Source organism: Falco naumanni, chromosome 7, assembly GCF_017639655.2.
Source record: "Falco naumanni isolate bFalNau1 chromosome 7, bFalNau1.pat, whole genome shotgun sequence".
Taxonomy (NCBI): Eukaryota; Metazoa; Chordata; class Aves; order Falconiformes; family Falconidae; genus Falco; species Falco naumanni.
This window is the reverse complement of record NC_054060.1, coordinates 21,349,107-21,366,520: the sequence shown is the minus strand read 5'-3', so window position 1 is coordinate 21,366,520 and position 17,414 is coordinate 21,349,107. Positions and strand designations below refer to the sequence as shown.

General features: G+C 38.5%; 1 protein-coding gene across 1 annotated transcript in view; it reads left to right on the top strand.

Annotated features, from left to right (window-relative positions):
- ANXA2 (annexin A2) overlaps positions 1 to 4,304 on the top strand; it is a 28,030-nt gene extending 23,726 nt beyond the window's left edge. The window contains exons 10-13 of the mRNA XM_040600048.1: positions 588 to 683; positions 1,665 to 1,723; positions 2,895 to 3,017; positions 3,927 to 4,304. Coding sequence (XP_040455982.1) covers positions 588 to 683; positions 1,665 to 1,723; positions 2,895 to 3,017; positions 3,927 to 3,986 — 338 coding nt within the window. The 3' untranslated portion in view covers positions 3,987 to 4,304. The remainder of the gene's footprint in view (positions 1 to 587; positions 684 to 1,664; positions 1,724 to 2,894; positions 3,018 to 3,926) is intronic.
- The last annotated feature ends 13,110 nt before the right edge of the window (positions 4,305 to 17,414 follow it).

Sequence of the window (17,414 nt, the reverse complement as noted above, 5' to 3'; positions counted from 1 at the left end):
TCAGAAAATACAGTTATTTCTGTGGATGTGTTAATCTCACAGTGTGAATGTGTGTGTAGAGCTCTTTTTTTACACAGGTGTAACAATGCTCAATTATACATCACGTACACTTGAGAACAAAAATGTTACAAATCTAGAAAACATGGTTGCAGGAGACCTTGAGAAGCCCTTTAGTTTTTCCCTCTGTTCTAGGGTAGCTTAGCTATATCATGTGTTTAAATCTGACAGTGAAGACTCACAAAAGCAGGTCTGATTTTGCTGTAAGAAGCACATGGGAAAGTCATTTGAAGGCTTTTCTTTTCAGGGCCTAAATCACTGTTGTTTCAAAAAACACTAGTACAGGGTTAAGATGGTATTTTACCAGATTATGGAGATGTTCAAGGAAAACAAAAAGGCAATAGCAATAGAACTTCACTATTAGCTGACAAACTTAGGCTGTACTTAATATAAAAGTCTCAGAAGGACTTGGACAGGTATTTTTAAATCATGTATTTCTGCATTGCTGTCTCTGTGGTTTTGATTCAGGTGGTTACTTTTACCAGTTCTTGATCTGGTTTTGATTTCACCTGTTTTCTTTCTTGTGATAGTGTTTGACAGGTACAAGAGCTATAGCCCGTATGATATGTTGGAGAGCATCAAGAAGGAAGTTAAGGGAGATTTGGAGAATGCCTTCCTTAATCTTGGTGAGTTACTCTGAAGTAAAGACTATTAGATAGGATATTTTCAGTGCTCTTGCAGTAAATCATGATAAGGATAGGGCCCAGCTTCCTCTGTGCTGTTGGATGAGAAATAAACTGGACGTGCTGGCATTATTGGATCCACTAGTATGTTTTAGCACATTACAGGTATTGAAAAGAAGCATATTTTTTCCCTCTTCAAAATAGAAACCTTGATTTCCAGCTGAAAATAAAAATGGATGTGTTCTCTCATCTGTTGTTTGTTCCACTTCTGTTTGGTAAGGAGTCTTAATGTTTGTTTCCCCAAACAAAACAAAAGATTGGAACTATAGCTGAACAGAGTAAGTATTCAGTATAGACATGGGCTGGAGAGAGAACAGCATGTGTGTGAGAGAAGACAAGCACTGCAGGATGCCAGAGGGTAATTAAAGAGTCGATTTGGCACTGGAATCTCTGAAATGGGGAGGCAGGGTGTGAGGCTGGTACTGTGGCATGACAGGAAAAGGATAAGGATAAGGATGTTGCCAAGTTTAAGAGGGAATTCTTTAAGAGGAAAATCCATTTCAGGCTAAGGGTGAACTGAGAGTTCTGTAATGCAAATGGAGAATAAACAGAGCCCAGCCTTGAAAGGGGGACATCTCATGGATTAGCATACAATGAGTGTTTTCAGAAAAGAGGTTGCTTATAGAAGCAGAAGAATGAGTTCTGGCCTGTGTGGAGGAGGGCTAGCATTCTGAAACAATACTAGCAATGGGAGGGAAGTACTTCCTCAGACTGTAAGCATTTGTGGTTCAACCACAAGCTTAGCCAAACAACTTCTAAGTAACAACTCGGGTGAAAGTAATTTCTCTGTCCCCTTTTGGAGAAAATTTTGCTGAAAACGTTTTTTTGACTACTTATCATGTCTTTAAAAATGGATCCAAGATTCTGTGTTTTGCTGTTCCATGTATGGGCAGGATGTTTAAATATTCTTATCTCTCTCTCCAGTCCAGTGCATTCAGAACAAGCAGCTGTACTTTGCAGACAGACTGTATGATTCCATGAAGGTAAGGAAGACTGTTCTTTCCTTCTACTTTTTTTTTTTTTTTTGGCATTGTTTTCACCAAATTTTGATTGCTTAGGTGCTTTTATTCATATGATGTGTGACTAGCATGTGAATAAATTCACAATGACTTAGCATTGTTCAAATGCATTCTTCAATAGTTATGAGCCTAGACCATCTTTTCAGCTGCATCTGGTATAAGGAAATACAGGGAAGGATCATATAATAATGATCTGTATTAGGCCAGCTGATTATAATTAGCAAACTTAGACACATCTTTTGCAAGTAACAAAGAGCTGATAGCAGAAATAGCTTTTATTGACATGCCAAAATAAAATACTAAATTTGTGTCAAAACATTTTCTCAAGGAAAGGGATGAAAGAGAACTGCCTGGTGACAGGCATTAGGCAATACCAGGAACTGTGAATACTGTGTTCAGCTTTGGGCCCCTCACTACAAGAAAGACGTTGAGGTGCTGGAGTGTGTCCAAAGAAGAGCAGTGAAGCTGCTGAAGGGTCTAGAGAACAAGTCCTGTGAGAAGTGGCTGAGGGAACTGGGGGTGTTTGTTTAGTCTGGAGAAAAGGAGGCTAAGGGGAGACCTTATTGCTCTCCACAAATAACTACCTGAAAAGTTGTTGTGTTGGGGTGGGTGTCAGTCTTCTCCCAAGTAACAAGCAACAGGACGAAAGGAAACAGCCTCATGTTGTGCCAGGGAAGGTTTAGGTTGGCTATTAGGAGAAATTTCTTCATGGGAAGGGCTGTCAAGCATTGGAACAGGCTGCCCAGGGAAGTGGTTGAGTGACCATTCCTGAAAGTATTTAAAAGCTGTCTAGATGTGGCACTTAAGGAGATGGTTTAGTGGTGGACTTGGTTGTGCTAGACTAATAGTTGGACTTGATGGTCTTAAAGGTCTTTTCCAACCTAAACAATTCCATGAAGACTTCCTGGTAAACCAGAACTGCTGCTTAACAGTCTTAAGCAGCTAGGCTGGTGACTGGAAGTTGATCAAACACTGATGATGAGAAAGGTATGTTCGTGCTCAAATTCCAGAATCATAATAATGACCTCAGAAATCTTTTATTGTTACATCTCAGTTGCCTGGAGTTTTACCATTAGGTACAGTGGCCTTTTATACATTTCAGCTATTACAGTTCTAAATGTGTATCTGCTTATAGGGCAAGGGAACCCGTGACAAGGTTCTGATCAGGATTATGGTCTCCCGCTGCGAAGTTGACATGTTGAAAATTAAGAGTGAGTTCAAGCGGAAATACGGGAAATCTCTCTATTATTTTATCCAGGTAAGTTTTTCAGCTTTCTTTTTATATCAGTTGCATGGACCTTTGCATCAGTCTTCATTGGATTAATTGTACTATTAGAATTAATGGGAGGTGTTTTAGAGGCTGCAGTGAGAACATTATGTTATTGTCCGTGCCCTATTGAAAAACCCACTTTTTAACTTTAGTGTCTACAGCTGGTACAACTCCTGGCAGCCACTTGGCTGTATGTTGTCTTTGTGCAATCAGCTGATGTGTTATGAAAGACAATTCTGTTCACCTGTCCCTAGCCTCAGACCAAAAGAAAAGAAAAAAACTAATTGCTCTGTAATTGCTGAATGAAAATAGAGCACCTAAATGGTTGCTCCCTTTCATTTCAGTGCCCAGGGAGTAGGCATTTTAGCTAGAGTGATTTTTGTCCATTTCTGTGATCAGACGGGAGCTATAGGTGCTAGGTTTTATTTAACTTTTGGGGCATAGGTAAAGAGCTTGTGCATCTATTTGAAAACTAATCTTCTACACACCCTCACAACAGCATACGATACATTCTTCCTTGTGTAGATGAAGTTCAGAACCTTTTCCTAAAGATGTCAATTTTAGATAAGCAAATTGTCAAAATAGTGAATTTGATATATGTTCTTTGCAGTGATCAGTGAGAAGGAACAGAAGTGAGTCCTTCAGCTTTCCTTTGTTGTGTTGCTCTCTTTTGTACCAAAATTCCTCTCCTTCCTTGGCCTTGCATTTGTATTGCAAGAATGATAAATAATTTCAGTTTACACATAAGTAAAACTTAGTTTAGTTTCCTCCAGGCTGACAAGGCTTCAACTGTGAAACATATTCTGCCCCACAGGTTTAGACTAGAATGCATATAATTTCATATTTTGTGACTGTTTCCTCATACATATTTTGTATTTTTCTTCCCTTGCTTTACAGCAAGACACAAAAGGGGATTACCAGAGGGCACTGCTGAACCTGTGTGGTGGAGAGGACTGAACACTGTGATGGAAGAAACCCAAATGTGCCTCTCTTGCTCTTCATTTTACTGTAATCCTAGAAAAGATTGACTTGCCTAGCTAACCTTGACTTGCCTTTGTATCTGCGAGACCACTGATGTAGTATGCTTTCTGGTGCTGCGTGCACTTCTCTCGGCAGCAGTGCTCTGCTTGGCTCTGCCAAAGGCCCTAACAGCATATAGCCAGAGAAACTAACCTTCCAAAGATAAACAAGGTTACAAATGCTTGTGAACGACTGCCTCTCTGTGCGATGTTTCTAATAAAACATAAATAAAACTGAAGTTTTACTTTAAGACAATGGGTCTCTTTCAGACCTTTAATTTGAAAACTGTATGAACTGTATTTAGCCTTTGCTGTCTGTTTTCTGTGGTGTTTCAAAGCCCTTACTGTGTTTAATGATTCAATTTCTCAGCAGAAGCAAAACCATTCTCTTAGTTTTGGGGTTTTCCTACTAAACCCTGAGCCCCAACTTTCTCCGCCCATGTGTGAGGGGCAAACACTTTTCACTCCCTCTTAAACATTTAAACATTTCCTGTGCCTGTGTGCAAGGGGTAAACAGTTTTAAATCCCTCGTAAGCATTTTAGACAGCTACCAGTGACAGAGGTGTTCCCTTCACAAGGCCCGGGCTGGGGTGCCAAGCTGTGTGAGGGCAGCGCGTGTTGCCTGCGGCTCTGAGGGGGGAGTTTCCCGCCTTTCTTCTTCCCGCCCTCCCGGCTGCCTCAGCGCGGGCTCGGTGCTCGGTGGGGGCTGCCCCCCCCTCCCCGGCCCGGCCCGAGGGGCGGCGGTGCCCTGGCCGCCTCCGCACCTCGGGGAGACTGGGTGGGCTCGTGTCTCCCTGAGGCGACTTGACACCGTCGGCGACACAGCGAAGCTGACAGGGGCTGAGGCGCTCACTGTGCCCCCGCAGAGATGCAGGGCACTCGGCACTCCTGTGTCCTCTGTGTATTTCAGTCTGCAGTTGTAGCCGTGGCAAAGTAAGCTTACCTGCTAGAACGCTTTTTTCTTGTCTTATGGTAATGTTAACTCCTACTATGGTATGAAAGTCACATCCAAACATCTGGAAAAATTGAGTTAAGGGCAATGCTTTCTCTCCAGCTTGGGCATGTGACATTGAGGCCCTTGTATGTGCAGGCTGAGGGGAGCAGCCATCTTGGCACAAGGGCCAAGTTTGCATGTCCGTTGGGTGCTTGGGTATCCACATGCTGCCTAGTGCAGAGGCCTTGGGTACAACTGTAATATAAATATAAAATAATTACCATAGGAGAAAACAGCTTTTTCCTTTCCCAGCTGTTGTTCCTTTGGAAATACAGAACTGCCTGCAAGTATCAACTGTTTTCCCTCAGGCATTACCTCGTTTATAGCCCTGTTTCAAAGGCTGATGCACTTCTCAGAGGGAATTTTGAGACTTTTTAAATCAATCTGTCAGAAAAGACATGAGAAGCACAGTAGCCTGTTCCATGCTGCTATTAAAAGGGTGAGAAATCTTGCTGAAATATCATTGGCTGTACACTACAAGGGATATTTGGTGTAAAAACACAGCAGTTGATGAAATATTGGTAACTTAAATGCATAAATGATACTATTTTTCAGGAGCTGCTTCAATTTAATGCCTGATGGAGCAGTGTCATTCACACCTGTTTACAAAATGCTTCTCTCTCTAGATTTGAACGTTTAAAAACTATCGCTGAGATAGCAAATCAGTCTTTGAATCTAATTAGGTAAGTCATCTCTATAAACTTTGCTTGCTCAAATGTGGCCCTATAAAAGAAATCAAACGGCAGGCATTTTTCCAGTCAGTGGAATGAACAACTAGAATTTGATGGCTAGCATGCTCTGCCTCACTGCTACGGGATGTTCAAAATTGCAGGCAGTCTTTCTTTGGAGCAAGGCAATGTTAAACAAACCAGCATGATTTCAATGGCCAGGACCATTTTTGCTGACTGCAGACTAGAAAGCAAATTAGTCTCCTGTGAGATCTAGAAGCTTTCTAGAATGTAACTGAAGTTTTTTGTTGGTGGTGTTGATTTTTTAAAAAAAAACTTTCTCCTTTTTTTTGTATTACTGGCTTGCTGATATTCAGGTAGGAGCAAATGTGCAAGCTCTGGTGATCCTGTCATTTGGTTGCAGGCTTGCTAATATGCAAGGTAGGCCCCTGTCCATGCAGATGTACTGCAAAATCAAGTCTCTGGGACTTTGAAAGTCAAGAATACCTTGAAGAATGGTGCTTGGCAGTGTTGCAACCTTTCACTAAAAATTCCCCACCTGGCAAATTGAACACGTAATTAAAAAAAAAAAAATAAAGTCAACCTTTTAGTTGCTGATTATATAATTTAGACTGTTACTCTATCTAAGATCTGTTTACCTTCAGAAGCAAAAAAATATTTAAAATTTGCCTCACCAGATCTTTCCTGTCCAAAGAATGTGTGAAGAAAGGTTCCAGTTTCAGTCTTTTTCAGGTCAGATCTTGATTTAGTTTATCGTGTTTGCTCTGTGGAGTTCCCATTCCAGTAATACATGCAACAACAAAAAGTTTTCCTTTGATATTTTACACTTCATTGCCACAGGTTCTTTGACTGTCCCAAATTATACAAATAGCAATAGTAGAATTTAATTGGATTTGTACTAGTCGCTTATCAGACCTGCTGTGTAATGCAGACGTTGGAATATAGGGTTAAAGAAGTGTATCTTTGGGCAAGCATCAGCTTAAACACCTACTAAGAAAGTAATATATTTCTGTTATGGCGGTAGGTGATTTCCTCAGTGTGGTTTCCGGCCGTATGGATAAGGGTGACTTACTGTTCTGTATACAGAATTTCCTTCCTCAGATTTCAGAGGAATCTATTTAAGTGAGAGTCTAAACTGTCTAATTCAGAGTAAGATAAAGTCACTAAATGCTTGCAAGTGTGGAACAGCTGTCAAGTCTGTATCAGGCTGTGCTAGTTCAGTGGTGCAAAAATCCTTATTCCTGCAATTTGTAACTATTTGCACAGCATCTGAACATCTTATAATTACAAGCAGTTTATTATTAGAGGTGCATTGGTAAGGAGTCATGCAAGATGTTTTACAAGTGAGAAACAGATTTAGAATGGTTTAATTAAAATTAATTGTAGTTCAGTCAAAACTTAAGCTAACGTTTACATCCTTGTAAAATGAAAGGATCCTTGCAAGATAGAAACTTTCTTTAAATGCTTGCTTTTAAAATACCTTTTTAATTAATATTAAAAAGGTAGATATAATTTTGTGTCTGAAATGGGAAATGTTTGCTCTCTGAACAACGCTACGACTGTTCATAAACATTGTTCAAGTGTGATTTTTTTCCTCACTGTGGCAAGGGGTGGAGGACTATTCAGACAAGAAGCAGATTTTGGGTTTTGGTTGGGGAGTGCGGTGTTATTCTATTTATATTCTGCTCTTTCTAGGAAGGGAAAACTGGAACCAAACGTTTCTATTTGCAGGGTCCGTTAGGGCATGATGCGTTAACAAACAAGTAACAATACAAAATTGCAACTCGTTAGGATATTCGAGTCCTCCTGTTGGTGATGCTTTTGGTGCACTGTCAGCAACTACTCACAAGAGGGAGCTCGGAGAAAGCGTCAAATATTCCACCAGTCAAAACAACACAAAACAAAAAAATCCTAGTATATCTCCTTATATATTATGAACTCTGCTCTCTCCAAACATTTACATTCCCTGACTCTAAGCCCTCATGTCAAAAATTCATTTTCATCTTCCAGTATTTTTCCTGTATCTAGAAATTGGCTATGTTCTCTAGAATACTTAACCAAATTTTATAATTGCTCTCTTTTAGGCATAGGCAACCCAAATATTTTCTTATATAATAATCATGTTGTGAATTTTCAAAACGGAAAGGTTTTCTATAAATAACCTTTCAAAGAGTGGACTAATAATGACAATAACTGTAAAGGAATTTTCTCCCCTTTCTTTAACAGGAAGTGGTTTTGCTCTTGAAATTATCCTCTGCTTCCTGATTTAAAACAGGTACTCATTCTTATTTTCTCTGTAGAAAATTAAATACATCACTGTATCTTTTGCTATATCCATATTAGCACTTTAGGATTTAATTGCTAGCCATTGCACACTCCTTGCATTTTCACTATCTTTACTAATAATAAAATATATATGCCATTAAGGTAGCTTTTCTAAAGGAGACATTTCCATTTATTCATGTATTTTAATCTTCTCTTCCTTCTCACTCTGACCGATGTGTTCACAATAGGGAATCTTTTTAAAAATTTTAATACAGGAAGAATTTGTTCAATTATGTGAGGTGAATTTGTTTTTGTTCAGGTTATGCATTTTTAGTGTCTTAAAAAAAGAAGATATTAATTGAATTTGTTTTTTAGTATGGCTTATTTAAGGTCCTGTTTAATGCTTAATAGAAAAAAAAAATCATACCTTGCTATTTAAGAAGGTTGTTTGCAAGGTAATTATGCAGGTATGTTAACTGTAGAACAGATATATTGCTTGTGAATTCCTGATTGAATAGCTGCTAAGTAATTTGGCCAATATTCTTCTCTCCTCTGCTAAGTATCATCTGGCTGGTTTATACGTGCTTATTTTCAGGTAATGGTTTACTACTTGTAAGGTGAAAACAAGCTTTAAGACTCGTGGAGGCTATTTCTAGGCATACGCAGAACTTAGCTGAAAATCTGCTTTTATTGTTGTTATTGAAAGAATACTCATTAAATACTATTTTATCACTTATTTGTAGAAATCATAAAAAATCTGCTTTTATTGTTATTACTGAAACAATACTCATGAAATATATTTTATCATTTATGTGTAGAAGTCAGGATGGATTATCTGATCCAAAACAATTGTTTTATGAAATGTTAAATTTATTAAATGTTTTGAATTTATGTTCCATGAAAGAGAAAGATTTATTTAAAGTAGCTTTAGTACTATTTGATTTTAAAATAAATGCAAGAACAACAAAAAATCTTTCTGAAATCTTTTAGATTTATGAAGCACTGAAGATGAGTATTTTTGAAAAATATATTTTAAATGATTTTGTAATAAAAAAATTAATTGAGTATTGCTTTGTAGACTTTCTCTGATTATATAGTAGATTAAATTTTGTTTCTGAGATGGCACAGCAATTAACTTATTACAAATGTATTAACAATTATGTACTTAAATACATCAGTAAAGCAACAGTTGGCATTTTACAATAAATATGTTAATAATAGGGATTGAGATTCTTTCCCACTTCTGTTTTTTTCCTTCCCAGTAAAAAAACAAAATGGTGTTAGGAGCTCTTTAGGTGTGTTTTATGTTTTACTGTGAACTCTTAGTTCTGAATTCCCTTTGTCATTGCAGGGTGGTTTTTCCCTGTAAAGCAGAAAACATTGTACTATATAGTGGTTCTGAACTGTGACTACATCATAATGCTATTTTTGCAAATAATGGATGACAGGAGGATTTTTTTCTGGTCTCACAAATGTGTGTGTATTGCAAATGCGTTGAGCACTTCAAGGTTTGAATCGTTTGTTTTTAAACACTTTTATAATAAAGGATCTTATTTAGTAAATCTTTGGAGTAAATCAAGGTGAGAAGAGCCTGATGTAAGTTTTAATGACATCTGGGACGGTGGCCTACTGGGGTTTTTCCTTTTTTTAATGGAGAAAGTCTTACTAAAACAACTGCTTTTTATTTTGTGAATACATTCAGGTTTCACACGCTACATGTTTGATGTGGGTAGATGGGACAATTTTCCTCCTTTTTCTGTTCCCCTTCTGTCTTGAGCTGATTTATTTTACTGGGAGATAACAGGGTTGGCCTGTCCGTTCAAAACCTGTCTGGATATGAGCTGTGTTAGGTTTTGTGTGTCATGTAGAAGAAAATTAAAAAAAAAAAACCTACAAGGTGGGATTTGACTTTTTCATTTTTTTCCTCCCTCCACCATTTATTGCCATACACAGAAGACCGGATTGTGGAGAGAAATCAGAAGTGCAGTTACTTCAGAAATAAGCTGCTGTATCTGTAATCAGAGATGGTGCTAATGCAGTGTTTTAAAACAAGTAATTGCAGCTAGGTAGGCCCCAAAAGGCTCAAAATAATGGATTTTAGTAAGGTAACTGATGAACTGACAGAATATTCAGAGGCTGACCATGAGTGCATGAGTCGAACTCGGACTTGGCAGCATAGAACCTAGGAAGAGAAACTGCAGTCTACTTGTCTCTTTCGTTGTAATGAATTATTTTGCATATATTTTGGATTAGTGTAGGTCATAGCTCTGAAAACAGCTTGACATTAGATAAGCTGCAGAGATGCCTCTCTTGGTTGTGTGTAAGAAATGTATTTTAAAAGGACATGAATTTGGGTAAGTATCAGATAATACACATATACAGATTGATTTGCTCTGATTAAATATTAGAAAGAAAAGAAGAAAATGTTGTGCGTAATTTATCAAACGAAACCCATGAGATAGGAAAGTAATACTGTGGTCCCTGGTGTGATGTGTCTGTTAAGCTGTAAGAGCCTGCCTGAGCTGTCCAAGTAAGTGAAATGCTCAGCCTGAGTCTTGAGTCATCTATAAATTCAGGTCTGTATCTTCTGGTCTTCAATGCAGAATACTGGGCACGGCAATGTCTTTGAAGATCTAGACCTGTCATTTTTAGCAATGGGAATTAGGCGTCTACATACCTTTCTGTGTCTGAGTCTCATTTTGTATGACTGCCTCCTAATGTCAGGTATTTACCACATTTTGAAGTGTTCCAGTTCAGCCAGGACAGTGCTCCATTGACCTTGTTCAGTTTCTCTTAAACAGTGCAGATAATTGGGTTTGCAAATGTCCTGGCTGGTTGATCCCAGATTTTCTTTGTTTCTTAGCTTAATCTTTGTCGTCATGTATTCTTATGCCACTAGAAAATCTAATTGTTTTAGAGAAAATCATAATTGAAAGGATCATTTGAGTCATCACCAATTATAAATAGACATTGTGTTGTGAAACTGCTCTTGATTCAGAATGAATATAGTAGTTAATATGTATAGTTGTCCTCTTCTTCCCCCAAACAAGGTGCTAGCTAATATTTTCTATGTTTTCCCAGTGCAATCATGACTGCATATGACTGCATGTTTTAGAACAGTCTTACTAAGGTATACTGTTCTCTGCTTAATTGGGCTGACAGCAGTTTGGACTCATTGACAGAAGGAAAAAAAGAAGCACTGTGTGGGACAGAATTATCTATACAATTTCAGTTCCTTTCTTGTTCTTCATTTATTGTGTGACATCCAAGTAATTTAGCTTATCTGTGCCTCAGTTTCCCTTTTAAATTATAATTTCCTCTTTTAAATTAAAAAAATATATTCTTATTTAATTCCTGAAATAGCAAACGTGCTACAACAGGTATTGAGCTGTTTTCATTAATATTTTCAGTTCCCAAGTTCCATTCTTCAGGACTGATGACCATTAAAGATTGTGTCACAGCTCAAACACTGATTGGGAAATACGATTTCGAGCTTTGATCCAATTTTCATAGTCTATGTATCTGAGCTTATTTTCTTAGGTGGTTAAGTACTTTCACAGTTGTCTGAGGTGCAGATCTTGGTCTTACATTGTGCTGGGACAATAGTGAATCTCTGAAAACTTGGGACCAGGCATATGAGATGAGAATGCACAGTTCAACATAAAATGCTTCATGGAATAAACAGAACAGCTGCTGACTGAGAGAACCCTTTAGGCTGAAACATTTAGGGAAAGTTTGTGTTGTGTTAGGAGAACTGTTCTGTCTGTCCTGCAATGTCTGTCCTGCCAGTGCTCTTGTCCTGTCTTCAGTCTTTTGGGACTCTGCTGATCAGTGGTTCTGAGTGGTTTTTTACTGTATCCAGTTCAAAACAACTACATGCTCTGGCATTGTCTCCCACATCGATGGCCCATAAAATGTGTATAGTTTTTCAGACCCATTTTCCACTCTGCCTGTCTTTCGTTCACCTGTAGTCTGAGTAACTGGAGTACTTAGCCTTGCGAGGGATTAAAGATTTAGTCTGCTCCCTTCCTGATCCTTCTAAAGTCCCTTCATCTCTCTTCTTCCCACCCTCCCCACCCCCCTTCTTTTAATTTTCCCCTGTTAACTCATGTGGAATACAAACCCAGGACAAATCTAGAGCCTTGATCTAAAGCTCAGGGAGATCAGCTAAGAAAGCTGATACTGATTTTGGTATTTGGGGATGTTCAAAAAGGCAGGGAGAGGGAAGGAATTCTACTTTCCACAGTAAATACTACTATACCAAATCACTGGAAAAGAGCTCAACTTTGGATTAGTGTATAGATTTGCCATTAAATCATTAAGAGGGTCATTAGACTGATTCAAATTCAGTGTCAGATTTTCCAGATGGGCTTTCTTGGTATTAGTGGCACTAGTGTATTCAGAGTGAATTGCAGGAAAAGTGTCAAACAACTGTCAGGATAGCTGCTGTGAAACCTCTGCTTGGCTCAATTTGGAATTTATTGTCATTTAGTGAAAATATTGGTGAGAACATAACCTTTTGTAATGTTTAATGTTTTATTAGCTATAAAAGATAAAATATAGAGTAAAGGGAAGTAAAATAGTATTTTGTTAGGTCAGGAGCTAGATTTATGCTTCTACTTACTGATAGAATAATCAGTGGGTCATAAAGATCAGATCGCCTGCCTCCTATCTCTTCCTCTTTTTTTATGTGTGTATTCAACAATCCCTTCTTTGTAATAGTTAGGCCCATGGGAGCTTACCAAAACACCAGGCCCCTTTTGTCCAAGGGTATTAAATTAGCTGTTTATATCAGGAAGAATGTAGTGGATGCTTCTGTTTCAGACATTAAGCAGTTGGGATAGGACTAAATAGACTAGGATGCTTGACGTGCAAATGGAGCACTCACTCACAAGGGACACTCAGCTGTGTTGTGAGCTAATTCAGCACACAAAACCTAGGCATTAAATAAATTGTGCATTAACATTTGGTGGGCAGTAATAAGCAAAGAGATCTCAACTCACCTTAAAAGGAGTGATAATGCATGTTTCACACTGTTTCACAATATGTCCAGTGTGCTCTTATTCAAATAGATTAATAGTGGAAATAGCATTTGAAGGCTTCTCTGAAAAATGGCAAGACATTGAGGTTTTCATTAGATTGATAATCCCTATGTTGTGATGAAATTGATAAAACCTCATGATCAGTCTCAGGAAAAGTGAAGACTGAGTGGCACCATGAGGGAATTCTCTTTGGTAAAGTAGGATGCGCTGGCAGAGGAGCACGAGGGCAGCACCCTTGTTGCAGTGTAATTGTCCAGCAGAGGTACAGAGAACTTCACACTCTAAGGAGATGATAGAGGGCTTCCCCCTGCCTCGTAAGCAGCAGATTGAAGTAAGCTTGCTTCTGAGAGTTACTGTAAAAATTTGGTAATTCCATGAGTGTCTCTTTCAAGGGGCTGCTCAGGACACATAATGTTTTGTTGGATTAAGACTTCATTCCCAATTGTCCTATTAAACCAACTTTCTCAGAGGGTAGAATTAATCCCAAAGATTTATTCCAAATAACTTAATTTGGTAAAGCCTGCAAGAACATGCTGGTCTCAGTAATGCCTAGTGTGGGCACTGCTTGGTATCAGTGCTATGCATTTTGTTTTGTTAATTACATGAAGTCTGCAAGACCCATGAACCTGCTTTTCCTCTGGAAGCAAGGTCTTCAGTTTTGCTTCTGATCACATTTCCTCCCTTCCTTTTTCTACTTGGCTCCTTCTTTCTGTCCCTCATTGGGAAAAACAAAAACCTCCTCTCTTCCCTCTCCCCCTCCCCCCCAAATGCCTAGTGTTGTGCAGTTCAAAATATGAAGTGAGAAAACCTGGAACATGCGTGTCATTCTTTCCAGATGTATATGGTAGTGCATTCTTACATTTCTAGGAATGTAGAAAGAGATTTTTTATTCAGGTCTTATACTTTGCTTACCTGCACTGAGATAATCCCTTCATGGAAAAAACAGCTGAAATCCTTGCAGTAGCAGGATGATACTGGTTATGCATCTTCCACTAAATCCTTTATGCTCCGAAGGAAAGTCTAGCTGAGCTCTCAGCTACTAGTGTGGACAGTGACACAGATTCAGGATCACATTTGACCTGGGCTGTAAAACGTGACTGTTCTTCTGGGCTTTCCTTTAAAATCAAAGAATGCCCTGTGTGCATAGCTCACAAGACTGGCAGTATGGGGAAAATATATGAAGAACAATACTTTACACATTTCTATTCTGGCTTTTATCCCAAGAGGTCCCAGAAAGCTTCAGTAACTACTGTAGAACCTGCCTTTAATGAAGAGGAGTGACAGGCCTCAATTGTTTCAGCACATTTCCATGAGGGTTTTTTCCCCTCATACAGTGATTCATTTTTCTGTCTCTGATGGCAAGGTGGGGGGAAGATAGCTGTGTTTGGGGACGTTTACATCTTTGCAAATCTGCTGGTATCCCCATGAGACAGAAGTAAAGCATTTTTCGTCTGTAGCTTCAGGATAGTAACACACAAGAAGCATGCTCACTGTGTCTGTGCTGTTCTGAAAGGACTTTATCTCTGCAAAACTTCCTTACTTCTGCAGGGGTGATGTGACCTGCTGCTGCTCTTAGAGTGAAGTTCATTTGCTCCTGGTGTAGTGAATTGTCTTTGATAGTTCATGCAGACGTACACTCTGCTGAAATTCAGTTGTCAGCATAGTAGAACAAAGCACCCTATGCATCAAAGTGGAAGGGGGAAAATGAAGTTCTCTTTATACACGTGGTCTGATGGGGCAAGCAACCTAAATGGCCATCTCTCCCTGTCACTGCCACCTATCTTCTTCTAAATAAAATATAAAGACATTTCTCTCTAATAGTCTTCCTAGGCCAGGTCAATTATGGGTTTACCTGCAGCATTAAATCCTTGGCTTGTGGAGCATCTTTGATTCTAATCTATTTAGAAACTGAACTGGTTAAATGAGAACTTGGGTCACAGGAAAGAAAAGCTATCTTAGAACTGAGCCAGCCAAGTGCTGCTCTGTTTGGCTCTCAGCACTTGCAGTTGCTACTAAGGAGCACAAGCTTCTTTTTAGAGCCCAGTTCTACTAATTAAATCTGACACTTTTATTAAATATGTAAAACCACCCAATTGTCAAGTACATACAATGTACTGCAAGGACAGCTGAGCAGTACTGCTTGGCCGCAGGCCGGATTTTGCGAAGTCTGCAAAAAAATCCCGCAAGGAATGGCGAGTCTGCGTTGCAATACACAACTCCTGCAGAAGTGTACTGTACTTTTCATCTTCCTTCATTGTACCTACATGAAAGGATCATCTGGTGGGGCAGATGTTGGCTTCACACCAATTCTGAATAATGGATAGTACCAGCATTTGTATTCTTCTTTTGTGGAGCCAGTTTACGTGTCATTTTACTGGCTCCTAGAGCCCAAGGAAATATGATTTGGAGCCAACTGTGGTTCCATGCTCTGGTTTGCCTAGCTCAGGAAAAAGCCAGGGCTGTTTCAGATAGGCCATCTGGCTCTCTTGAATGGGCTTATTAGTAATAGTGGAGGTGGATCTATTAGCCTGGGACAGGAACTCAGAAACAGATGCTTTGTTTATGTGTAAAATATGGCTTCAAGCCAAAGTGCTAATCATGATTGCCTCTGAAGTGGTTCTAATCATCTGTATGAGACTGCATCGGCTCTTGTGTTGTTTGTACAAGCTGGTAGTTTAGAGGTGTTGTGTACAAGATATTTGTAGTCATAATTTCTCCAAACAGGTTAAGGCAAACATTATGAGAATCAGCATATTAATGTGCTGTGTTTCAAATTAGAATTATAAACACACTTTCCTCATTGGAGGCCTAATCTGCTAGGAAGAAGCCAGATGTTTACTGATGACACCATTATTTAGAAGGACATATCAAACTGAAACAAATTATTGTTGTTTAACTGGAGGAAAGCCTAGTTTTATGTATCAACCTAGTAAAACAGCTCTGTGCTGAGACTGAATGAAGTAGCTTGTGTTCTTCAGGCAGCAGGCCAAATATGAATCCCAGAAGATTTGCAGGTTCCACTTCTGGCCTTAAGGAAAGCAAAACAAGGTGTGTCTACATTTTGATAGCCTGGGCAAAATAAGTGAAAATAGGAAATGAATGGTCCTGGCAAAATTATTCTGAGGCTGAGCAACAGATTAAATTACTTTTTAAGATTTCAGTTAGCATTAAATAAAGAGTAAAATAAAGGTAGAAAATTTTGTGAAAAATGGAACTTAAGGCACATTTAGTTTAAGTCTCTCTCCCCACCCCATTTCTAAATTGGATGCATTTCCAAGAAGTGGAAATTATACCTGGCTAATGTACATGAATGGTTAAAATCAAAGTTTTATTCATAAATTCTTTCATGTGTTATGAAACAGTATTTTGTGATTTTAAAAAAGAAAAAAGTGACACTTTCAGGCAGGGTGGCTTTATCCATTCTTTTTTCTTTTTTCTTTTTTTTTTCTTTTTTCCAAATGTCTGATTCCATACCTGCTTTTCTCACAGAAATTTGAAATAAAGGCAACTATCTGAATCTGTCTCATGATCTTTAGTAAATTTTTGCTTCAGTTAGTCTCTTGATAGAGTATATTCTCACCTTATATAGCTTTTCATCAAAGCAGCTTTGCTTTTTTCTTTTATTAGTCTTTCCGATTTTGACAAGCTGAAAAACTGACATTGTATGTTAGTCTTGCCTGTAACACCAGATTCTAAAAAATCATGTAAGCACATGCTTATAATACTATGCCTTTATATTATCATGAAGTTTACTTTTTTGCTAAAGAGCCTGAGCTTCAGAATATGCTTAAAACTTAAGCCAAAATGTTGCTATGCTAAATACAGGTCTTCACTCTATACAAGGAAAAAAGTAAAGTTATACATTAACTGCCTCCTGATCCTAGTCCTGTAAAGATGAGCTGGAATAGTCAAGATAGGTGCTGCACTTGTATAACTTACATCATACTGTCTGTGGATACATAAATTATTACCTTTGGTGTGGTCTGATGGACTTGTAGAACAAGCAAATGAAAAATACCTTTGTTGAATCCTGTGTGCATGTGTGTGACTTTGAATTGTCCATCTACAAAGTGGGATATTCATAATACTGTGAGATACAGACTCAAAAGTAGTTTACTCCATTGTTTTCTGAACTGATGTTTTCTGAAGACACCATATAGTAGAGGTACCAGGAATACTACCATTATTTGCATGTAGAACAGATATAAACAGTGCCTTTGATTTTAAAAAAAGGTGGTAATCTGAAAGCTCTGTTTTAGCTATAGACATTAACAGATTAACATACTGAGTTGTAGCTTCTTGGGATGCTAGGTGGCACATAGGAGAAAATAATGTAAGTAGGCAGTGGAACAAAATCTGGCATCATCTAACTGTAT